This window comes from Chironomus tepperi, unplaced genomic scaffold (genome assembly GCF_022539635.2).
Source record: "Chironomus tepperi strain 1889 unplaced genomic scaffold, CSIRO-AGI_Ctep_v1 contig_337, whole genome shotgun sequence".
NCBI lineage: Eukaryota > Metazoa > Arthropoda > Insecta > Diptera > Chironomidae > Chironomus > Chironomus tepperi.
Genome location: NW_027226459.1, coordinates 2,335,332 through 2,360,493, shown reverse-complemented (window position 1 = coordinate 2,360,493; position 25,162 = coordinate 2,335,332). Strand labels below are relative to the sequence as shown.

The 25,162-nt window shown below is 34.4% G+C and overlaps 1 protein-coding gene and 2 long non-coding RNA genes across 4 annotated transcripts; 1 reads left to right on the top strand and 2 right to left on the bottom strand.

Moving 5' to 3' along the window:
• Positions 1 to 241: 241 nt before the first annotated feature.
• LOC139093631 (uncharacterized) lies at positions 242 to 2,241 on the bottom strand. The gene is made up of 3 exons (XR_011544717.1): positions 2,158 to 2,241; positions 789 to 900; positions 242 to 680 (listed from the first exon to the last, which is right to left on the bottom strand). It is a non-coding gene; the product is annotated as an uncharacterized lncRNA (long non-coding RNA).
• Positions 1,807 to 24,670, top strand: Usp47 (ubiquitin specific protease 47). Of its 2 annotated transcripts, none has more exons than XM_070644398.1 (6): positions 1,807 to 2,022; positions 16,852 to 17,030; positions 17,695 to 21,181; positions 21,955 to 22,025; positions 22,314 to 22,441; positions 22,534 to 24,670. In XM_070644398.1, the coding sequence occupies exons 2-6, from the start codon at positions 16,854 to 16,856 to the stop codon at positions 22,691 to 22,693; spliced, it is 4,023 nt and encodes a 1,340-aa protein (XP_070500499.1). In that variant the 5' UTR covers positions 1,807 to 2,022; positions 16,852 to 16,853; the 3' UTR covers positions 22,694 to 24,670. The 2 variants fall into 2 exon arrangements, with proteins under 2 accessions (XP_070500499.1, XP_070500498.1); XM_070644397.1 differs by lacking the exon at positions 1,807 to 2,022 and adding an exon at positions 10,058 to 10,433.
• On the bottom strand, positions 4,795 to 9,559 carry LOC139093632 (uncharacterized). Its single transcript, XR_011544718.1, has 3 exons — positions 9,532 to 9,559; positions 7,222 to 7,297; positions 4,795 to 5,070 (listed from the first exon to the last, which is right to left on the bottom strand). It is a non-coding gene; the product is annotated as an uncharacterized lncRNA (long non-coding RNA).
• Positions 24,671 to 25,162: the final 492 nt, after the last annotated feature.

Sequence of the window (25,162 nt, the reverse complement as noted above, 5' to 3'; positions counted from 1 at the left end):
ATCCAGGGTTGGAATAAGAGTCACGCTAATCCAGGACTGGGGCAAAAGTCACGCTGAACCAAGGGTAAGGGAAATTGCAAATTTATGGATATTCCTACTCCATCTACCTTCCGGAGTATGATTCCTTTAAAATATATATCTTTCAATAAAATATGTTGTTGTGCATCCCTAAAATAAAATTTAATCGAGTGAAAATTTACAATTAATCGGATTTTCATAATTTAGGTATGAACACGGTCGACAGATGTAATTGAAAAATAGGCGATATAAGGAGGCGGATGGAGCCGGGGGTAAATAAGAACAATGAAAATCTCAAAAGGATGCCTGAAAAATTTTAAAGCTAAACTTGTTGCATTTTTCATTTTTACTAAGAAAGGCATAATGAGTGTGGCACAAAAGAAGTTGAAACCGCAATGCTTTTGTGGCTGAGAAATAAATAGCAACATTTTCCTTTATGTCTAATAATAAAAAGGTTCAAGAATATTTCGTTGAAAATTAAATCATTAATTGTTTTAAACTTTTAATCCTTTTTGTGTTTGTGGCTATGGAAACAAATTAGTGTTGAATGTAGCAACAGGGAAGTAGATGATGATGATGATTTTTGGGCTGTTTGAGAGACCTGTGATGACATTTTGTTTCTAGGATGATTGTTTTGGAGAATATTAATGGATGGATACAGTCTGGAAAGCAAATGAAGTAGAAATGACTGAATATATATTCCTAGGCCAACTTGACTTTGGTCTGATGCTGGATTTTATTGAATGACAAGAATCCAAAGTTGCACTTACCTGGGGATAGATTTTGTCCATTTTTACGCCTTGTCAGGAAGAGAGAGCAATTGAGAAGCTGTTTCGTCGTGTTAACTGCAAAAAGACTATTTGACATAAAGATGCTTTGATTCTGGAAGGAACAGAATAGAGTAAAAGGTTGAAATTAGAATACAGACCGACGTGACTCTGAACTAAGACATTATTTCACAGAGTCTGATCTAAGTTCTGAGTCACACCGCAAGTTCTGCTAGATTCGACGAAATCCTGCTTCAGGTTAGAGTCACACCGAACTAAAATCAATTTATTGGCCATGTACCCTCCAAAGATATAGCTATGATGGCTGTTTGATCCAAAATTCAAATGAAAATATCCTTAAATTCTCAAAATAAAAACAAAAAGTTGCTCAATTCCCAAAATTTTTCAAAATGTCATTTCCGGTCAACACATTTCTTTTGCCAATCTCAGTTCACTTTGCAAAATCAAAATATCTCCTAAAAATAACATCTTACATCACCCAAAAGACATCCTTTCCTTCAAATTATCATTCATTCATATCCCGAAAAGAAGCGTTGACAACAAAGAATTTTGGCGCGAAAACAAAACAGTCTTAAGTTTCAACTTCGTTTACGTGCTCGACTGTTTTCATATTTCAACAAGATTTATGAGTGCCAGAAAAGCATGTCCGTCGTCGTTGCAAAAAAAAAAGAAAAATTTTCTTTCTATTCCTTGCCATGCGACAAGAATTTACAACAAAACAGAAGTAAGGAAGAGAGCAGCAAAAAAAAAAAGTTTTCAATGCAGTCACGCTTATGTGAATGAACGACACAAGGCAAAAGAGAGGAAAAAAAAACGCCGGATACATATAAATTTTTGTAAACATTGAACAACAAAAAAAAATCCCCTCAACTTGTGGGTACACAGCATTTATTCATCGAGCGGGGCAAACAGCACACAATCCATACTGTGTAGTTTCACGTCCCTCAAATTTTTTTACTGCAGCAGCAATTTTTTTGTACTATTAATTTTGTGACTATAGTTTGTGAAATTTTCACAAAAATTAATTAAATTTTGTGGATGCGAGTGGATAAGTGTTAAGGATATTGTGAAAAATTAATCATAGACGCAATTGCAATTGTGGAAATAGTGAAAAAATTCTTGACACACATCAAGTTTAAGAGAAATAAAATAAAAAAAAATAGAAATTGCACGAGTGAAGGAAGGAGAAAAAAAATTAAATAACACATCATAATTTGTAAGTTTATAGCCAATTTGATGAGATTTTAAAGTGCATTTAAAAGTCCATGGGAAGTGCAATTGAGTGGAAATGAGATTAATTTAATATGTGGAATTACGGATGGAAAATTTAAAATGCCGAAAATAGACTTACTATTTTTCTATATGCTGGAATTTTTTCTATAGACGAAGACTTCTTTTTTTTGTAGGAATCGCCACACAAAATTTTTGGTTATTCAACTCTTGATATCGAATTTTTTCTTATTATTTTCTTCTATTTTTCGTGTATATGCTGCTTATGTTGTTTATAGTTCTCTCACTCAATTTTTTACCTCAATTCTCTTTTACGTCTATTTTTAAATTCTTCTTCCTCTTCTATCGTGGTCGATTTGTTTAGCTCCTGTCTCGTCCTATTCGATTTTCATACGAAATTGTACTCAAATTCAACTTTCCAACCTTCTTATTCATTCTCAATTTTTTTTACTGTGTTTTCTCTTTCTACGTGTTTTACTGTTATTTACAAAATAGTTAGGCAGTTCATTCAAGACTTGTATGCTGTGCTGTAAGATATAATTTTTGTATTCTAAAAATACAATCATCTCATCTGAATTTAAAATTATCTGTATCATTCAATGGAATCGACAAATGTTGCGAAAATGAAAGAGAAAAAAAGGTTATTGTGATGCTTTCTGCTAGCTCTGCTGTTAATGTTTCAATGAATGATTCCATCAGAAAATGTTAATTAATTTATTTATTACTTCTTTTTCTCAAGATTTATAAAGAGATTCAATGATATTGTGATGGTTTGTTGATTCGGAGTTGATGAATCAGAGTTGATGGATAAGAGTTGATGAATCAGAGTTGATGAATCAGAGTTGATGACTGGGTTAATGAAGGCCGAGGAGCACAAATTGGTTATTGATCGATAATCCAGCATCAGACTGGATATACTCTGCTATAAAGTCAGATTCGGTTTCAATCCGATCCCAAATTCGGTTTAAATCCGACACCATGCTTGAGTCGCATTGGCCTGACATGATGTCAGGTTGAACCAAATCCAGTACCAATCCAGAGCTTCACCTTCCTGAGCTTCCATTTCTAATCAATTAACCGGTTTGTGCTACTCGAAATACAAATGCCAAAAGTTCTCGAAATACAGTGAATATCCAGTGGATATGAGAAAGAATTCAGTCATATTAAGAAAATATCAGTTCAAATATCTGGATTGGCACACATTCAAATGCTCTCGAATTTCACCATTTTTTGTCAATTAGCTTCATTTAGCGCTAATTATATTGCTGTGTCATTGCTGTTATGCCTATCGATCTGTGATGTAGTCTGAAAGTGGCCCTATCGCTGGATATTGCATGTCGATTTCTATACGCTTGTCGATACAATTGAGACCAAACTTGGGCGGTATCAATTTGATGTTAATCAAAAAGCTTTAGCGGAGCCTTAAAAGCTACATGGCGAGGTCTTCTTCTTTTGTGTCACTCGGGTATGTCCACATTATTCACTATACTACTGTTTGCAATTAGTTAATTATTAATTAGGGGTTGACTAAGACTACAGACCTGTAGACAGTAATGTATGACTGCAGGCTCACATGAACTATCAGATACATCCGAAATCTGGAGGCCTGCTCATCTAAAACGCAGTAAATCCAGGCCTGGAGTTCTTGGTCAAAGCCTATTATTAATTAATTAGTATCTGAGTCACATGAATGACTTGCAATTGATCAAGCTTAAGATTTAATAAGCTAAACTGCAAGAACATCAGTCTTGCTGCTCATTTAAAACTATGCAGTTCAAATCCCATCAAACACTGCTTCATGCCTACAACAACTACTCTCAAGTGCCAAAAATATATTGAAAATAGTTGTACCTTAGTCAGTAACTTCATTTCTCATATATTGCCTATAAAAGATAACAACAATGCTTTTTGACTAGAGTGATTGAAAGCAAATGATGAACATCTCATACATCATATTGATCCAAAAGGTACGATAACTTCTCATACGAATGTGTGATGGCAACAATGTAAAAGAAAACTAAAATGCCTTCATAATTGGACATAAAAATCCAAAATGTGTCGAACTTACACAGCAATTACTTTTGTTCATTTTCAATATCTTTCATCGCTTAATATTAAAGTTAACGACCTGTAAAGTAAAATAAACTTAACTTCGGCATCACATTATCATCGATAATCGAGGTAAAGGCATTAATATCTTCAAAAACAAGAGAAAACTTGCTCATATTGCACTTGATTATTAAGGCTGTAATAAAAAATCATTGATGTGACCTCATAAAAATTTAATGCATACACTTACAATAGACGGGCTTTAAAACTGTTTACATTTTTATTATCGGAAGTTAGCATTGAATTTAATAATTAAAGCGATATGAGATAAAGTTGTAAACAAAAAGTCAGGCGGTTTAAGGTTATAGTCCATGAAAATTAGACTAAGATATCTCTGATAATAAGATTTTTAGCCGGATCTTCGCTGGAAGCACAATAAGGTCGCATAGGGGCACTGCTACTTCGGCATGTCTACGACAAGAATTTAAGGTGCTGTGACGGGCCCTGACAGGCAAAGTAGCCGCTTTTAGGTGCCGCAGTGATATTTCTGTATCATTAAAAAATGCATCATTCAGCATGTATCATGGCTTATCATAGAAATATCACTACGGTACCTAAACGCAGTCTCTTTGCCTGTAAGCACGTATCATGCAGCATATATTAATACAGAAATCACTAAGATACCTAAAATAGGTCTCTTTGCCTCTAAGACTGGCCTAAAGCTGGCTCTTACTTACTTACTTACTTCGCTGGTCGTACAGATCTGGCTCTATCGCTGGCTTCCGTCTACCAATATCCAAAACCAAGTGCTAGTCTGTCTCTATCGCCACTGTCTCGTTAGATCCAAAAAATATGCAATTTTCAGACACTTTTCTCTAGAGGTCCTCGCTTTATCCAAGAATTAGATATCAAGGAATTACCCTTACTTCTAAAATGTATACATCCTCAACAGACATTCTTGACAAAACAATAATTAAAACATTCGCTGGATGTGTGTAAAAAAAAAGTGATTGGAAATGAGAATGAAATTTTAAGACACTGATTGACAGCATTGGTTTCAAAGAATGAGCATGTGATGACATGTGTCTGCAATCATTTTTGACGATTTATATGTCTAATTTAATGTATGTCATAGCTGACCACAGTCATATGTCTGCATTGTTTGGAAATTAAGTACAGCAGACGGTTTTGAGTGACATGATGGAATCTAGGGATTTTGGTTTTGGACAGTGGTGGGCAAACTGTGAGCCGTGGGACTGTATTGTGATTTGGAAGTATTCATAATCCGTGTATTGTCGAGGCTTAACGCTAAGGTGTCTCGCCAACTATGAAAGGTTCAAAACTACTGATTTACATCCTCACATGATGTAAAATTAATTTCACTGGATATAAATCTGATTGTTCTCTAGAAATCCAGCACATCATTGTTTCAAGTGTTCAAAGACTATAGCCACAACATCATGTAAATTAATGACGATAATATCTATTCAAACTACGACAGTTTCCGGTTCTACCTAACAAAAATAGAATCAAACTGATTAGCATTCTCAAAAACTTACTCAACAAGTTTTACAGCACGCAAATTTAACACACAGCACAACAATTGTGTGAAGTTTAAAGCTTATTTCAAAATTCTCTTAAATACATGCAATTCTGTACATCAAGAACCATGTTTCATCATGTAAGCTAGTGTGAATGTATGTATGTAGCAATAATTAGCTTTTTATACGTAAACATGTAAACTGTTGTTTATGTAAAGCGCCATGCATCACAAGCTTATTGCTAAGTTTCATTATGAACAGCAAATATGTATATAAATAGACATATCCAGACACATAGACTGTGATGAACATCAAGTCACGTGCTTTAAAATTTTTGTTGCTGCTTCTTTCCATTATCAATCAATACTTTCAATTTTGACTGCCAAAAACTCAACTTCTCAGTCGTGTTGACGGAAACTTGACATGGTCAAGTCAATTTGGCAATTTGTCAAAAAAAAGTAGAAAGTCATTGAACGCACAAAACTTATCAGACTGTCCTTGAAGTAGTCAAGTTTGTATTGCTGATAAGACAGCTCAAAAACTGGCATAATGGGGGTGCTGAAATGTTGCTGTTTAAAAATAGTGAATGAACAGCGTAATGCTATCGAAATTTGTGACAATGAAATGTGTATTAATAGAACAGCAAATGAACTCGATTGGAAGTTCCATAATATTTATATTTATTTTGACATTCACACCATATGGCTGAATTGATAATGGAGTTATTCGGGAATTGATTGTTGTGCTATGAGGATTTAATACTGAATCCAGTAGTTGCTCATTATTGTAGGATTAGGTATTGAAAATTGCACTTGGAATTGGTTATTGAGAAGCAAATCCCTGTTTGAAGAGGCCATGGATCCCCATAGATCCCCAAAAGATCTGGAAACGATGGAAAATGGACACAATTTTACAGTATATGAAGAAGCGTGCCTTACTTTGTTTCAATACAGATCAGTTGTGATTTATGTCATCTCTCAGCTGGATCTTATTTAACTGCCAATTTTGATTCAGTATGATCAGCATTTAAATGCGTGCGGATTAAGAAATAAGAAGAAAAATTGAAACCCGATGTACACAGACTTACATAATTGTCCACATGACTGCCTAGTAGACAATTGAATTAGATTCTTTGCTGATCATTCAGATCACTTTTGATCCATGTTCTTCCCTAGATGAGGTGGCTCTTTATCCACTTATCAATAAAAGCTACTCAGGTTGAAATTCAAAAGTATGCTACATGTCTGTTCGGAAAAGTAGGAAAATTTGGATTCATGGTAGAGTCAAACCATCTTAGAAACACGATTTTCTGACTTTTTCACTTCGTTTGTCTTGTCTTTCGGACCAGGATTCCTAGTGCATACTTACAACCTTGCCGAAGGCTCACGAGGGTGCATAGCCGCATTTAGCGTTCGTCGAAAACTGGATCTGTCTTCAGATAACTTCTGCTAGTTTCTTATTCCCAGCACTTTTGCATCGTTGCTCGATATTCAAGGGTATTCAAGGGAGAGGGGTTTGGATATCAAATTCCCATCCTTCTGTCTTTGTTAGGAACAAATTTTCGATTTGCTAGGATTTTTCATTCTAAAACTCACCATAGCTTAGTCAATGCTGCAGTATCCAAGTGCCCATATATTAAATCTCTGCATTATTAGCTCACGCACAGGAAAACTGATCAAATATTTGGAAAAAATTCTCATAATTTTAAAAAAAGATTTTTCATCACATAAGAATGCTTAGTATATAACAATCAGGGTGGGGGATTTTTTTGCGATTTAAATCAAAATCCCAAAATTGATTTTGATTTTTGATTTAAATCTCATTGAAAAATGATTTTAAAAATGATTTTGATTTAAATCATTTTGTTCAAAGATTTTTTTTAAGATTTATGATTTAAATCATTTTGTATGAAGATTTTTTTGTGATTTATGATTTAAATCAAATTGTATGAAAGATTTTTTTGGGATTTATGATTTAAATCATTTTGAATGAAGATTTTTTTGGGATTTGAGATTTAAATCATTTTGCTTGAAGATTTTTTTTGGGATTTGAGATTTAAATCATTTGCATGAAGATTTATTTTTTGAGTTATGATTTAAATCTTTTATATGGAAGATTTTTTTGGGATTTTAAAATCCCTCTGTATTAAAATCTTCCTTGAAATATTCCAAAAGTTCATTACATATCCACAGTTTCATTGATTGTTCCTAATAATGATCACGCAAACTGAATCTCATTTGATTTGCCCAATTCCTTCCAGGTTCCAATGCTTTTAAAGTCGGTCCTGACCGTTCCTGCAATGAATGTTTAAATGCCGAAATGTGACTATTGGAGCTTTTACATAAAATTGAGTTTGAGGACTTATCAAATCAACATATTCATACTGGATCTGGATTGTGTGACTTTAAAAACCGTTACTGGATCTTTTAGATCCAATCATTTTAGATAAAAATTACAGCAACCATTGGTTTTATGTACTTTGAATGAGAACAATTTTATTTTAGGGGTTTCTGTTTCCTGTGGACTGTTGCTTAAGTATAAAGACATTGCTAAGGCATATCATGATCGTTCATGTCCGGATGCAGCTGGAAGAAAGGAATTGACTACTTCTAATGCTATGAATGCATGTTTTTGTATACATTCACTGTGTAATTGATCAAAATTGGTTTAACTCAGTCACAGGACTGGATAGGCACTGGAACTGCCCAGTTCCTTTACATCCAAAAAAAAATTTTTCGTTCCTTTTTCATCAAGGAATCACCTCCAGAAGTTTGAAATTTTTTGCGGAACTGACCGGTTCCTTCGGTACCCAATAACTGCAAACTACTTTAATTGAAAGGAATACTTATTTGACTTCATGTACATGTTTTGGAACCATTGGGTACCGAAGGAACCGGTCAGTTCCGCAAAAAATTTCAAACTTCTGGAGGTGATTCCTTGATGAAAAAGGAACGAAAAATTTTTTTTTGGATGTAAAGGAACTGGGCAGTTCCAGTGCCTATCCAGTCCTGTGACTGAGTTAAACCAATTTTGATCAATTACACAGTGAATGTATACAAAAACATGCATTCATAGCATTAGAAGTAGTCAATTCCTTTCTTCCAGCTGCATCCGGACATGAACGATCATGATATGCCTTAGCAATGTCTTTATACTTAAGCAACAGTCCACAGGAAACAGAAACCCCTAAAATAAAATTGTTCTCATTCAAAGTACATAAAACCAATGGTTGCTGTAATTTTTATCTAAAATGATTGGATCTAAAAGATCCAGTAACGGTTTTTAAAGTCACACAATCCAGATCCAGTATGAATATGTTGATTTGATAAGTCCTCAAACTCAATTTTATGTAAAAGCTCCAATAGTCACATTTCGGCATTTAAACATTCATTGCAGGAACGGTCAGGACCGACTTTAAAAGCATTGGAACCTGGAAGGAATTGGGCAAATCAAATGAGATTCAGTTTGCGTGATCATTATTAGGAATAATCAATGAAACTGTGGATATGTAATGAACTTTTGGAATATTTCAAGGAAGATTTTAATACAGAGGGATTTTAAAATCCCAAAAAAATCTTCCATATAAAAGATTTAAATCATAACTCAAAAAATAAATCTTCATGCAAATGATTTAAATCTCAAATCCCAAAAAAAATCTTCAAGCAAAATGATTTAAATCTCAAATCCCAAAAAAAAATCTTCATTCAAAATGATTTAAATCATAAATCCCAAAAAAATCTTTCATACAATTTGATTTAAATCATAAATCACAAAAAAATCTTCATACAAAATGATTTAAATCATAAATCTTAAAAAAAATCTTTGAACAAAATGATTTAAATCAAAATCATTTTTAAAATCTTTTCAAAATGATTTTGATTTGATTTATGATTTTGAAAACCCACCCTGATAACAATACATCTATTACTGCTCTTCATTTCAAACCTCAAACTACGTAAAATATCAGAAATTAAAGTAAACATTTCATACACAACGTGCTCTAAAATGTGTAAGCACCGATGAAAATGCAAAAGAAGAACAAAAACTTTAAATTACTCTGCAAAATGTCGTAGGTCGAAAGACAGAACATTGTAGATGTTTGACATATTGCACATAAACAAGTGCGAAAGTCGTAAACATCCAGACCTGAATTTTCCCCATAAAGAAAGTCAGTCTTAAAGCCTGAATATAAGAATGTCTATTTTTCTCATTCGGCCACCGTTTTTGAAGAAGTCAAGCGAGTGTCTTCAAGATCTAATTTTATTTATCGCACACATGACGACTGAGTTAGCAGCACAGTGTGTGCGACGGAGATAAAGAAAAGAAAAATTCTCAAAATTTACTTCTCTCCCCGAGCACACATACTCGATGTGTGTATCGTAAGAAAAATTACTTAATGAGTACGGACTCAAAAAATTCCCCTTGTTTTTTCCTACTCAGTTTTCCGCGAATGCTGGTTCCGTTCGAATATCAATCCGATCAGTTCTTTTCGATCCTCTTCTCTCTCTGCTGTACGCGACTTACTTTCTTTTTTTATTTTTTTCAAAACTGCACATTGTAGTACACCCACGAATCTCGACGACTAACTTATTGTACCTAACCTACGCGTAGCTTCTCATAAAATAATAGACGAAAAAAAAGTATTGTGAATGTCGTGGATTTGAGACTGATTAATAAAATTTATCAGAGATGTGTAAAGACTTTTTATGAAAAAAAGTCATTATTACTGCCAAAAAAAGGAGATAAAAAGTGGAAGAAAAAAAAAAATTTTTTATTTTAATTCGCCAGCCTCAAAAATAGCAAGCAAGTGAGTTGGAAATTAAAATTAAATCACAGTCTTGCGGAAATTTTGCGGTTCTTTTTCTGTCGCAATGAGTGTATATACATATATGTGAAAAATATATATCTATTTGTGAATGTGTGTGGAAGTATGGTAGTCGTCATGAATGAATATGAATATATATAGTGACGCATTTAATAATAAATGGATATGCAGTGAATTGCTGGGGAAGAATGTGAATGTAGCACATGAAGATGAAAATTGCAGTGAAAATATGAAAAGGAAATGACATAGACTGGCAGCAGAAATCCTTTAAAATTTAAAGTTTTGCATGCCGGAAATGCAAGTTTTGAAGATAGTTTGGAACTTTAAGATACTTAGAAGTTTAAAACTTAGTTATCTAGTATTTCTGCATTGATAAGTGACATGACTGAGCAGATTAAAATCTGGGGTATCGAATCATATATAAGCGAAGCTGCTGGTGCAAGCATAGAGCCTCTATAATCGAATGGTTTAACAATAGACCGGGATATCTACATTATTCTTTTGTGAGGATGTGGTTCGATTCTCAATACAGATTAGGCATCAGTAGTCGAGTGGATAGGAAACAGATTGGATATATGCATCACTCTTTTATGAGTATGTGGGCTCGATTCCCATCAGAAACCAGATCTTCTCAATCATTATATAGAGTGTAGTCGATATGACAAAAATGCGCACGATGCACATGAAATTAATTAAAATAAGTAAATGCAAATTGTAGATTTCTAACAGTCAAAGAGACCGCATTTAGGTATCTTAGTGTTTTTTCTGTACCATTAATGCATGCATATTTGTCTGATAGTGGATGTTCCTTAAAATTGAAACTTTTGGATTAGTTCATCCCATTTGTCATCTAAATTAAAGTGTTTCATGACTCTAGAAACTATTTACAGACCGAATTAAGTCTTGGGGTCGAAATCAGTTGTCACAGTGCCATTTTGGCAACTCCACGTCTAACCGTTAATACCGCGACCTAGTAAATACTGTGTACTATTCAGAATAGTGATATAAGCCATAAAGTTCCTCGATAAGCCGGTCTAAGTATCAAGCTTGCTCAATTCCTCCTAAACATATGACGTCACAGCTGTAAATAGCCCCCCCCCCCCCCAACTCTTCAATCAAAAACAATACAATCTGGATGAATTTTCCTTCCTCATTCCCCACTCAAGTAGACAAATTGCCTCAATCATTGCAATTCTCATCAGCAACTCTTCACAAAATTTCAGCTATTTCAGCTATTTATCGAACACAAAAGAGCAAATTCATAAAAAATGTGATCCCCTCAAAAAGAAAAAACCAAATTATGCTGACTTGTTTCCCCTTAATTCTGCTATTTTATAAAAATATTTCAATAAGATTTTTGTCACACATTCGGCAATGAAAAGCAGTCACCACAAAATAGATGTAGTAGGAAAATTGCGTAATGTGTGTGCGGAAGTTTTTTCATCATATCAAGTCAATGTATGATCCATGCCATGCATTTAAGGCAGCAAATATGAAATGTGTCAGTGCGACTACGTGCGCACAATTTTTCCAAATTTATCACCTTCATTAAAGTGAAAAAAACCTTTTTTTTCCCACACATGAATTCTATATTTGAAATTATTATTTACTGTACATACAGCTTTTCTCTCATTTGTGTCTGAGTCATTGTGAGGTGACAGTTTTCATATGTTTGCTGGCAAATTGGAAAGAGCAATTGGGTCCTTAATGAATATAAAATTTTATTTTAAAAATAAGTGTATAAATCAATGAGTCTTAATGACATTTTTTCACTCTCTTTCGGGGACATTTTGTTTGAGAGCTTCTGGGAGGAAATGGGATTTTGTTGGATGGGTGCAAAGCTGTAGATCAGTAGTGGACAACCTTTCGTTTTTTGGGGCAATTCTTGATGATAAGTCTCGATCTAAACCGCACTTGACATACGGTTCGTTCTCAATAATACCCGTTCCCAACATGTCCAATAATGCCATACTAGTACGCCGCGGGAAACAGGGTGCCCACCAATATTCTGGACTGTAGACTGACCTACACTTGACCTACCTATTGCTTTGGTAAAATGGAATGGGTTTTGTGATTTTGTTCTATATTCTGACTAAAGAAGAGCATTTCCGGAAAATTTAATTATTTTCTTCTGAAAGTTTGTTCCATTTTACGATAATTTAATTGAGAAATTGCATCAATATGTTGTAAAATAGCAATGCGATTCTCATAAAATCCCCTATACTACCCTCAATATATTAATCACTTATATTACTACACGTGTGAATATTAAATGTGCAACAATTTAGTTTTTATGGGATTTGAACTTACTCCTTCACAGACGATGCGGTGAAAACCACATGATTGTCGTAAATTGAATGGAGCTATCAGGGCAATACTCTTTATACCGATTGTGAGATCCAGTTTCTGATGGGAATCGAATCTTTGTATTCAGCCTGTATTTATTAAGCCTTTCTCTCGCACCGACAGATTCGGCTATATATGGTTCGAAACTTAAAAGTCCACTATGTACAAGCCCAAATCTATTCACAAAAAGTGAAATTTTCAAATAGAACTCGATGTTATCTCAGATTTTGCATTGAAAAGTCGATTCAAGTCAACAAAAAGTTTCAAAAATTGCTCTTTAAAAATCCTAACCCAAAAGTTCCTCATCAACTGCATAAAAATAGACCGGAACACGTTAATTAATAAATGTTGCAAAAAAAAGAATCAGCCACACACCTCTAAGTTCAATGAGCTTCATAAATTCATATCTGACGGTATTAAAAACTATTTTCACACATTTATTTCAATTTGTAACCTAATTCCTGATGATCATCTGTTTCACATAAATTGGCTAATGGCTACAAAATTGAAGATTTTTTTTTGTTCATAGCGGGTTTTAAAAATAAATGCATAAAAAATATTTCAATGATGATAGATTTACATATAAAAAAAAGCACAGATAAATTTAGTGATTGAGTTATCGAATATTTAAAGCCAGAAAATTGATTAATATTGAACCTTAATGAATAAATCGATGCGGAAAATGATATAATATGATATTGAAAATATGATTGGGTTAGGAAAGTAGCAGCAGCAAATTACCGCATTATAATGGCTGCAAATGTAATTATTATAAACAGCATTGAAATTTTGGAATTGGAATAATTTAGCATGGAATTTTGGATTATTTTAGTGAAAAATCTTTGAAAAATTATCAGATTGAAGGTTGCTTTGCAGCACATGGCGGTCATAATGAGTATTGGATCTAACAGTCATAAGGTTTAGTTTCGAATAACAGATATCGAGTGGGATTCGAACCCATCCTAAGATTTCTGTGAGATACTCCTATGAGCTATTGAGGGCTATTCGACTAAATGAGATAGTTTCCATATAAAACGTAATTCGGAATGGGATTCGAACCCACGTTCTACATATTAGTTGCATGCTCCTACGAATGAGCTAGTGGTGGTTATTCGACTTTGTGGCAGAGTGCTATATAGCATATCCCGAAAGGGATTTGGACTCACGTTTTGAGATTTCGGTTACATGCTCTTGCCACAGAGCTATTGGTGGTTACTTGACTGTATGGCAGATCCAGAGTCTGGTTCTAACCCATGTCTCTTGGTTGTTAGTGAGCTATCTGGTATTATTCCACTATGTAGATTAGAATGCACATGCTATGCTAATGGTATCGGATGCATTATCCTACCATTGATGAGCCTAGGCAGAGATGTAGCAATGATTTGTCTATGTTCGGTGAATCTATGTCAATTTAAGCACTTTTAATCGATTTTATGTAGAATAACTAAACTTATGTCCTGTTTGACCTTACTAGACTATTTTACTCAAGTTAGAGCAGTAGTGGGCAACCTTTTTTGTGTCATGGCACATCTTAATGGCAAGCCAAGACCGAAACCGCATACAACATGTGGTTCAAGGCAATTTTCATACTAATTTGAGAGAACACTAGTGTGCCGCAGCACACAGGTTGCTCACCACTGAGTTATAGACATTTGAAGCTCTGTAAAACTCAACAGACATCCATAAAAAGGTCTAAAAAAATTCTATTTTCCAATCGATGTCATTTACGAGTCAATTCAATACAAATACCGCAAATATATTCAAAACCCTCTCTAACATCAGGAAATAATCTCTCATAACTCTATATATATATACACGAAGTAAAAAATGTTCAGTGTGACGAAAGATCATGTTCGCTTGTGGGTCGCGCGCTACTAAATGTGTATGGCTGCAACGTCAAAACATAAATTTATTTATAGCCAATAAAATAATGAAAATAATAAGAATTTTTTGTTGTTTGTTAGGCAGAGGAAATGCTGCATTTTTTGTGTTGAGGCATGACCAAGATCTACAAAAATTTATCGACTTTTTGTCAAGCGATCTGACTGCAATGCATTCATCGAGATAAATACGAGAATTAAGTTAAATTTGTTGCAAATGGAATGTGTGTCAAGTTTGTTGTATGGTGCTGACTGCAGAGGAAGGAATGTAAATAGAATATTTTAAAGTACGGCAATAATTATCATTTTGACTTTTCTTACTGACCAGCCTTCTTGTTGTCATTGCTCTTCTTACTTTTATGATATTTTTGTAAAAAAATTTCTGTCTCTCCTTCAATTTTTTTATTTTCTGGCTCTTCCTCATTGTCATCGTCATTTGTTTTCGTCTCGATGCTTGAGGAAGATAAATTGATCGTTAATAATGCTTTTGCTATGACTTTGAGGAATCAACACATATTTAAGTTTATTTACTTGATGATAATATTGTTAAGCTGAAAAGGAATTTTAATTCATGAAAATTGAGCAGGATCAATAAACTTGAGATGGTCATGTGAAATTTAAATTTATATAAGCATTAAATTTAAAAGCTTATTTATTTGACTGACTTGGGACTTGCTTGACTTTACTTGGAGCTTGTCTGACTTGGAGCTTGATTGACTTGGACTTTGCCTGACTTGGAGCTTCTCTGACTTAGATCTTGACTTACTTAGATCTTGTCTGATTTGGAGCTTCTCTGACTTAAATCCTGACTGACTAGAATCTTGCCTGACTTGAAGCTTGCCTGACTTGGAGCTTGTGTAACATAGACAGTCACCTAAGGCGTATGCAAATAGGGCGCTCATGCACATTTCATGCTATTTTGTCACAGCCATGGCATTGGAGCTTGAATGAGTAGGAACTTGCCTAGAGACATCGAATGCCACAAATGGGAATGGCTTTGCCTCAACTTCTTTATGGCTCTGTCACGCCACATTTATCAACACCAAATGAATCTCGGTATTACAGGGTATATCAGGTCTTATGACATCCTCATGTTCTCACAATGTCCATACCTTGCTAGTAGTTCAAATCTCACTATAAGCTAGTAAGTCTCAATGGCTTATAAACAAGCTCCATGTCTGTTTAGGCTATGCTCTTTGCATGTTCGACTTACATGCAGAAAATCTCACAAAACCAGCACTGAACCTTAAGTAAACATTGTAATTAAACACTTTTACATATGTGCAGCTATCCATTACTTAAGTGCCACAATAAACGCAATATTTATCTCTTCAATTCTTGGTCATTTTACAATATTAATTATGTTTAACTCCTCACTAAAGTAGCACTCAAAAGTCATGGTTTGATGGATATGATAAGCAATAACCACAAACGTTTTCGTGACTTAATAAAATTTAATTACATTCAAAGCATTTTAATTAATCGCACGTCCAAAAAGCCGCAAAAATGCACAAAGTAAAATAAAGTCTTTAAATTAATTTAGTTTGGGTATAATTAACACCTCATTCTGGACTAGAAGTGTATTAAGGAAGGTGACGTCAATCATGCAAATTTTAGACAGCATGCTTAGTTTATGACGTCATATATTTAATTGGTTTAAGAGTGATTTGCAGCCCGAAGCAATTAATACAATAAGTCAGTGGTGGGAAACCTGTGTGCCGCGACACACCTTACTGGTAAGCCTCGACCGAAACCGTACACGATGTATGGTTCTTGCCAATCCCAGCCAGTTTAAGCGGGACAGTAGCGTGTCAGACTATAGTGCCACAACACACAGGTTCCCCACCACTGCATTAAGCACAATTTAATCGAAATGCAAATAATAGTATCATCATATCCCAAAACATTGACGTATGACAAATAAAATTTAGACAACTTTCCAGACATGAGTTCCATTATTGATAAGATTATCAGCAAATGCGTCATCTTATAATGTGTGTGACTTTCATTCCGAATATAGTATGTGATTTGATTGTAAACATATGGATGAAATCAAATGAAATTGTAATACAGCATACATCTCCTGAATAATCTATTCCATCCAATTGACTCAAATTTAATTCTAATAATCTGTAAAATGTTCACTAAAATAATACCTAACTCAATTTTTTCAGATATGGTGTATCTAGATGAAAATAGAGCCGTATGTAGAATATTAGATCAACATCCAAATACAACACAGAAGAGGTTGTCATTTCTCGTTAGTCCCACACTAACGGCAAAGGAGTTCATTCAACAAGTCTCAACGCAATACTCGTATGAGAAATTTGATCTTGTACTCGAGTATAATAAAGTAAGTAATATGTTGTGAGCACTTTAAAGCAGTGGTGGGTAACCTGTGTGTCATGGCACACTAGTATGTTGTCACGTGTGTGGTTTCGGAAGTGGCTTATCATCAAGGTGTGACTTGACACAAAAATGGTTGCCTATCACTGCTCTAAAGTGAATGAGACATTTGTGATGCATATCCGTGGATGATTGGATGTATTTATTGTAGCATCTGTATCATATCCCGATCGGCACATATTGAAATGTGATAGCAGCTACTTAGCGAAAGCAACCAAATTTACCAATTGACAGCCACCCTGGCATGGTATGGTACATGGCATGACATGGTGTGGTACAGGGCATGGTATGGTGCATGACATGGCATGATATGGAACATGGCATGACATGATATGGTACATGGCATGGCATGGTATGGTACATGTCATGACATGGTATAGTTCATGGCATGGCACGGTGCATGGACAAGGTGACAACATTTCAATATGTGTCAATCGGGTATGGCATCAAAACTTTGATAAAAGAGAGTTGTGAGCCAATAGACCTTTATATAGGCAATAGACTTGTTGCAATAGACTTTTGGATACCGATTTTCGGATATTTTGTCATAAAATTCATCAGTGGATTTTGTAGAAGCTTTAAATAATCATCTTTTCCTTTATTCCCTCCAGATTACCTTAAATGAACATTTAGATGAGAAACTAACAAATTTAGGAATCGAACTGAAAAAGCGAAACATAATTAACTTAAATCCGCCCAACAATAGCATTAAAAGTACAACAACAAACGCAACAATCATCAAGAGTCACAAAATAGTGCCAAAAATAGACGATATACAGCCAAAGATGATTGGAAATGATGCCGATATGACAGATAAGAAACAGAATGTTAATCAAGGCATTGCAATCGAAACAGAAATATCATCAGATGATGATTTAGCATTAGGTGCATCAGCAAGTCCAACAGAGCACACATCAAATTCACCGCCAGCATTACCAGCACTATTTGACACACCTGCCAATACATCATCAACAAATTATGATAAGGCAACATCATCAACCAGTACATTTAGACGATGTAATGACTTTACATCATCAAAAGCCTCAACATCATATGTTGGTTTAGTAAATCAAGCAATGACATGCTATTTAAATAGTTTATTGCAAGCACTTTTTATGACACCAGAATTTAGAAATGCACTATACAATTGGGAATTTGATGGAACTGGCGAAAGTAAATCAATTCCATTTCAGCTACAAAAGCTTTTTGCAAATTTACAAACATCAAATAAAGTTGCTGTCGAGACAACAGATTTAACAAAAAGCTTTGGATGGGATTCAACAGAGGCGTGGCATCAACATGACATACAGGAGCTATGTCGTGTGATGTTTGACGCACTTGAACAAAAATTTAAAAATACAAAGCAAGCAGATCTTATAAATAATCTATATGAAGGCAAAATGATTGATTATGTTAAATGTTTAGAATGTGAGACAGAAAAGAGTCGAGAAGATACATTTTTGGATATACCATTGCCTGTTAGACCATTCGGTAGTACAAATGCATATGAAAGTGTTGAGGAAGCACTTAAAGCTTTTGTACAGCCTGAAACACTTGATGGTAATAATCAATACTTTTGTGAGAAATGTAACAAAAAGTGTGATGCACATAAAGGCCTAAAATTCAAGAAATTTCCGTACATCCTCACACTACACCTCAAACGTTTTGATTTTGACTATCAGACACTTCATCGTATAAAGCTCAACGATAAGGTTACGTTCCCACAACAAATAAATTTGAATGGTTTCATTGAGAGTAAAGGAAATAGCAGTATGGATCAAACAGCTGCAGCAACTACTGCAACAGCACCAAAACCAAACATTGATATCGTATCAATTGGCAGTGTTGAAAGTGCTATAAAAAGTGATGATTGTAGTACAACAGATTCAGTTCTTGACGAAGAGGCTTCACAATATAATCAAAATTTACTAAGTCATAATGGCACATCAGAGCCACAAGACGATGATGAAGGCATCGATATGAGTGTTAATGGTGATTGTAAATCCTTAATGTCAACATCAACATCAATTGACTCATCAAATCCAACCGGTCCATATTTTTATGAATTATTTGCAATTATGATACATTCAGGATCAGCAAGTGGTGGACATTATTATGCTTATATTAAGGATTTTGAAAGTGGCAATTGGTACTCATTTAATGATCAAACTGTATCAAGTATAACACAAGAGGATATAAGTCGATCATTTGGTGGTAGTGGTGCATTCAAAAGTTATTATTCAGGCTTTAGTTCATCAACAAATGCTTATATGCTTATGTATCGTCAACAAGATCCAGCTAGAAATTGTTTAGCAATTAAAGAAGATAATTTCCCACCGCACATTAAGAAGTTGATTGAAAAGATTAAAAATTCAGAAGAAGATGATCGCCGTAAGCGTGAACGTGAATCGGAAATGCTTAAATTAAAGATTTACTTTAAGAATCCAGTAACAAGAATTAAAACAGACGCAAAAGTCTTTGCAATATCCGATTCAACCCTCAAGGAAGTTGTTGAGGATGCTTATTCACGTCTCAAGTTGAAATCAATTGCACCAATCGAAAGATGTCGTTTAGTTGCATATGATAATCCAAGCGATAGCATTGAACGAAGCTTCGATGGTATGGAAGATGAGAAAATTGGTGATATTATGTACAAATTACAAAATCGTCTCGAATTGATAATGGAAGTTCGTGATGAAAATACAGAATTTGAAGTATATCATGTTGGTGGCATAACGACAAAAGTCTATCAAATTCATTTAGATGGACCATCAATTGATATTGATGGACCATTTGAGGTTCGGGCATACGAACAGAAGGCTGTAAGTGAATTCAAATTAGCAATTACAAAGAAATTGAATTTACAAAAAAGTAAAATGTTTTTGGCAACAAAACGTTATGGCGAGAAGGCATCAATATTAAATGATGATGCAACAGTATCAAGTCAACTTATTTATGGCGGTACAAAAGTTTTTATGACACTTGACATCGATTGTGATGATGAGAAATTTAAAACAGCTGTTGAGGAGATGGATAATATTGTGACACTTTACTTTGCATTACCAAACAGTAAGAAGGAAACATTAGAAAAATTATCGATTCCATCATATGAGCCACCATCATCATCGTCATTAACATCAAGTGGTATTGATACTGTTGATAGCATTGCTTTTAATGTCCCATGCTCAAGTGAATGTAATAGCGAGGATTCAAGCTTAAGTGATTCAGATCGTACGCTTGTTGATGATTCAAATCTATCAGCTATGCAAGTATCACCATCACTGCCAACATCATCACGTCATTATTTATCAGATCCAAATGGTAATGACGATACATCATACTTTTTTAAAGCAGTTCTGCCAAATCATTCATCATCGACCCAATCAAATGGTAGTATTGATAGTGGTAATGAGAATGATGATGATACAAGCGATGCCACATGTGAAAGCCAAAAAATACTTAAAGTACTTGCTGATCGTCGTATGAGTGTTAATAAATTGAAAATAAAGTTACAGCCATATGTTAAGATACCAATGGAATATTTTAAAATATTCCATGTATTTGCTGCACAGACTGAAAATGAATGCACGCAATTGAGTGCATCACTTAATACAGCCTTTAAGGATGAGGAACGATTGGTGATTGAACTTGGTCGTGCATTAAGAAAAGGTGAATTTAAAGTTAAACTTTATTATTTGAATGTGGCTGAGATGACAGACATTGAGAAGTTGCCATTCATCTGCGAGTATATCCTACGTGAATCAGCTGAAGTTGGACAAACAAAACGTGAAATTTTGGCACATATACGTGGACTTGACTCTAAATATGATAAATTAACATTCGAGACGACGAGATTAAGGAAGAAGAGTTGGAAAAGTCCAGCACAAATTTTTACAGATGATCAGAAATTTGGTGATGATATCATCCTTACTGTTAGTGCCAGTCCTGATATTATTATACAAGAATTACCAAATGAGGATGCAAATCTTTATGATGCTGATGGTGAACCTGTTAATGATGAGACAAAGTCATTATTTGTGAGACAGTTTTTGCCATCAAAATTAGAATTAGGCAAATGGGATGAAATTATGATAGGAAGTGAGTATAATGTTAGATATCCCTAACAGGCGAAGAGACTGATTTTTGTACCGCAGTGGTATTTCTGCAACTTGAAAGCATACTCTTTGCTTGTTAGGGTATGGTGTTGTTGAACTAGATGTCTGGGCAGATCTGTAAAGCAGATAAATCCTAGATTGGTTGAGCCAGGTTGAGTTCTATATTGTCATAGACCCAGACTTAAATGTGATCGCTTGGGTATTCGCTAGTGTACTGCTACGTGGCCGTTTTGACGGTAAGATGCGAAGTTGCCCTGACGGTACCGTGGCGATTAATTTCGACCCATTTTGGCATCGAAAACTGCGATTCGCAGCATTTTGCCGCTCAGAACCATAAATTGAGTTAATATCGAGATGATTCATGCTGCGATCACTCGATTTGATATCTAGTAATAAACTTGACGTATCAAGACAAGTTCCACAAGTGTCAAGTTTGTAACTAGACGTTTAATCGTCTTATCGCAGTCAGTTCCACTCTAAAATGATAAAATCTAGGTGTCTGATATACAAAATGATGTAAATGAGTCAAATCCATGACACAGGCTAGCCTGGTTCAAACAATTATGGGTATAGAAAGCTGGTAATCAACAGCTTGTCAACAACACTAATTAAAAGCCCCCAAATGGTCAAAAATGCACTAGAACTAAGTTTCAATTAGACATTAACTTGCCATTGACTAGTTCTAACGTATTTCTGTCTACTCGGTGTCAATTCTGTAAGATCTATAGCTAATTCCATCCATCTTTCCACTTCCAGAATTCACTGAACTGAAGAGCATTTTATCAAAAATTTCTGGAATCGATGCAGAAAATATTCAATATACTAAGGTAAGTGTTAATAAAAGCAGAATTGCAATATGTGCCTTGCCTGTAAAAAGGCATTGGCAGCGCAGCATTTATGAAAAAAGCTTTTAATACCTCAAAAGTGAGCCGCACACAGCAGCTATTCAAATTCAGCATCAAATATTTAAGAAAAACCATCCATAAAGTCCAAAAGCGTAAACTACACAGCTTCCGAGCTCGAAAATCCTCGCTGAATTTCATTAAAATTTCACCAAAAAAACCCAAACCACAAAAAAAAATTTAACATTTGTGTCTGTAATTACTTTCCAACAGCTTACACGTTCATTTGTAAATACATCAGTTATGCAAATAGATGGACTTCCGTGGTATGATAAGCAAGCAACAATGGAAGATAATCATACACTCAGTGGTGCACCTGATGGTTCTGTTTACTTATACAAGTGAGTATAGTCGCAGCATTTGGACTTCCTTTATTGATTTCTTTTTTATTTCCATTAACGCGTGTCAATTTTTCTATTTTTAATACTTAAAGGGACAAAACCGAGCCCCTCAAGCGTCTCACCACCGAAGAACGTTTAGAAATATCAAAGAAGGAGAATGCTATAACGTCAACAACAAGCACGTACTCGCCGCGTCGTGAACGTGGCCTCAAAATTTATTTGGATTCGCCGAAGAAGCAAGATGACTCCTAAAGTGAAATAAGGTTGGGGGGAGGGGGAAAAAATAATGATAAAAATTCTATTTAAAGCTCTGCTATCTCAACTCTCTTAAGATATAAAGTTCGACAACAAGCAACACCAAGGCATGAATATTGCAACAAAAAAAAATAATCAAAATAATTGCGGGCGTAAAGGAATAAAAAATTATCTTGTTATGAATATTCAATAAAAAAAAGTGTCATGAGCAGCCAAAAAGAAAAAAAAAAAAAGCTTTTGTGAAAGCACTTCTCCTTGAACGGAGATGAAATCCACAACAATATAACATGATACTGTACACGCATAGCTATTTATTCATCATCATTCATTTATCATGCGATGGGATGGAGGAGAATGGACCCTTGGTACAACTTTATGCTTATTATTATCATATTGCTGGCTAATCTTGCTTGCAATTAAAGCTAATGTTTGAGACAGTGATGGGCAACTAATGTGACGTGAGCAACTTGTGTGACGCAACACACTAATGTATTGTGGGCAACCTATGTGTCGTAACATATTAATGTGTCGTGAAAAACTTGTATGTCGCAACACATTAATGTGTCGTGGACAACAAATGTTTCGTAACACACTAATGTGTCGTATGCAACCTGTGTGTCGCAATACACCAATGTGTCGTAGGCAACTTGTGTGCTGCAACACACTAATGTCTCGTTGGCAACTTGTGTACCGCAACACACTACTGTGTCTAAAGCAACTTGTGTGCCGCAACACAGTAATGTGTCAATGTTGTGTTATAGTCGTCCACCACTGGCTTAGCAAGATCCAATTTTTTTGGAACTGTTCAAAACATCATCCGACACAAAATTTACTCCAAGGGTAACAAGAATAAGATTTATATCATTCGTTCATGTTGATCGTTATCATTTTTTTTCTGTTTTGGAAAAATAAAAGAAAATGAGTTTTTCATTTTTAACTTCTTTCATATCAATGGAGATAAAGCAACATCTTCTGTTTCTGAATCATTTTTTAAACTGTACAAAAGATAACATGATGTATGCGGGCAACAAATTATTTTCGTTGAATGGAAATCATGAGATTTTTTTGGGGAATGTAATTTTAGGTAGAAATTTATTTTTAAAGAAATCTAAAAAGGGATGTGCAACTATGAGGAAATTTTTGTAAAAATTTAACGGTTATTGTTTAAAAATTTTGTGCAAGTGCAAAAATTTTTCCAAATTTTTAACGGTTTTAATTTGAAAATTTTGCTATAGTTGCACACCCCGTTTTGAGATTATGGTTGATTTCATGCTTAGCTTGTAACTTCATATCATACTTTCATTTGGTTGATTGAAATCAGCTGTTAAATTATTGGAAAAATTGCCGCTTTGCGCGTGTTGATTGACTTAAATTATATTTTTTGAATTTAGAAAAACCGTTAAATTATATTTGAAATTTAGATTATTAAGTTATATGCTCGCATATCCTTTACATTTCATTTAACCTCTTTTAAAGACGGTCTGAATAAGGAAATTCAGGGGATGAACACTTCGCGTTAATTTAATTTGATTTATTTTAGTCAAAAATTTAGCGAATTTTATAATTAATTTAAATTTGACAAAATTAAATCATCCACATGGTGGACATCCAAGCTGATTGTCTACTAACCTCAGAGTAAAGTACCGCACTGTGAAGAGTTCATACCTTGAAGACATTACGTTGACTGTTGAAGCTACGAAAAAAAAAAAATATAAAAAATTTAAATGGAAAAAGTTTTTTTTTAATTAATTAATTTACTTCCTTTAAGTTTCTTCATCTACAACTTCTTTTTTTATTTTACCATTTTTTTAGACATTTTTTCCGACTTAAATTTGTTTTTTTGTTCATTTTTTTTACTTTATCATATCTATTTTCATGGATAATCCATACATATGATGCTCATTTTATATTATAAAAAAAAGGGAAGAAAAAGAAAATAATAAAAATAAATGATGAAACTTATTCAATCTGTGAAAATTATACTTGTGAATAAAAAAATGCTATAAATACATTGAAAATGATGTTATTTTAATTTTCTAGTTTTTCAGTCTAGCGATGGACATTTTTTGAATTTTTTTCAGAATATATTAATATAAATTGTAATTTTGAGTCATGTACAATATATCAGCATACCGAGCAGCATATTGTAGTCGATTCTTCACTAAATTTGCGACAGTCAAGGAGATTCACTGAATGTACCGGATGTACTGTATTTGGTTCGTTTTGACAGCACGATTTAATCCAATGATGGGCAACCTAAGTGTCACGGCTTACTAGTGTGTAGCTTCTGTAGCATAAACAGTCGCCTAAGACGTAAACAAGCATGGCGCTTATGCAATAAAGTGACTATGACTACAAAACTCAACAATGACCATACAATGTCTATTCAATGACTGACTGAACTAAAAAATGTCCAAGGCGACTGTCTCTGCTACACTTGCTACAAAGTTGTGGCTTACCACCTCC

What these genes read in the sequence shown, in the direction of transcription:
- Usp47 (XM_070644398.1), top strand. Translation starts at nt 16,854, where the DNA reads ATGGTGTATCTAGATGAAAATAGAGCCGTATGTAGAATATTAGATCAA. An exon ending in TTGTACTCGAGTATAATAAA is followed by an intron (nt 17,031 to 17,694) that starts GTAAGTAATATG and finishes TATTCCCTCCAG; the next exon opens with ATTACCTTAAATGAACATTT. An exon ending in GGATGAAATTATGATAGGAA is followed by an intron (nt 21,182 to 21,954) that starts GTGAGTATAATG and finishes TTCCACTTCCAG; the next exon opens with AATTCACTGAACTGAAGAGC.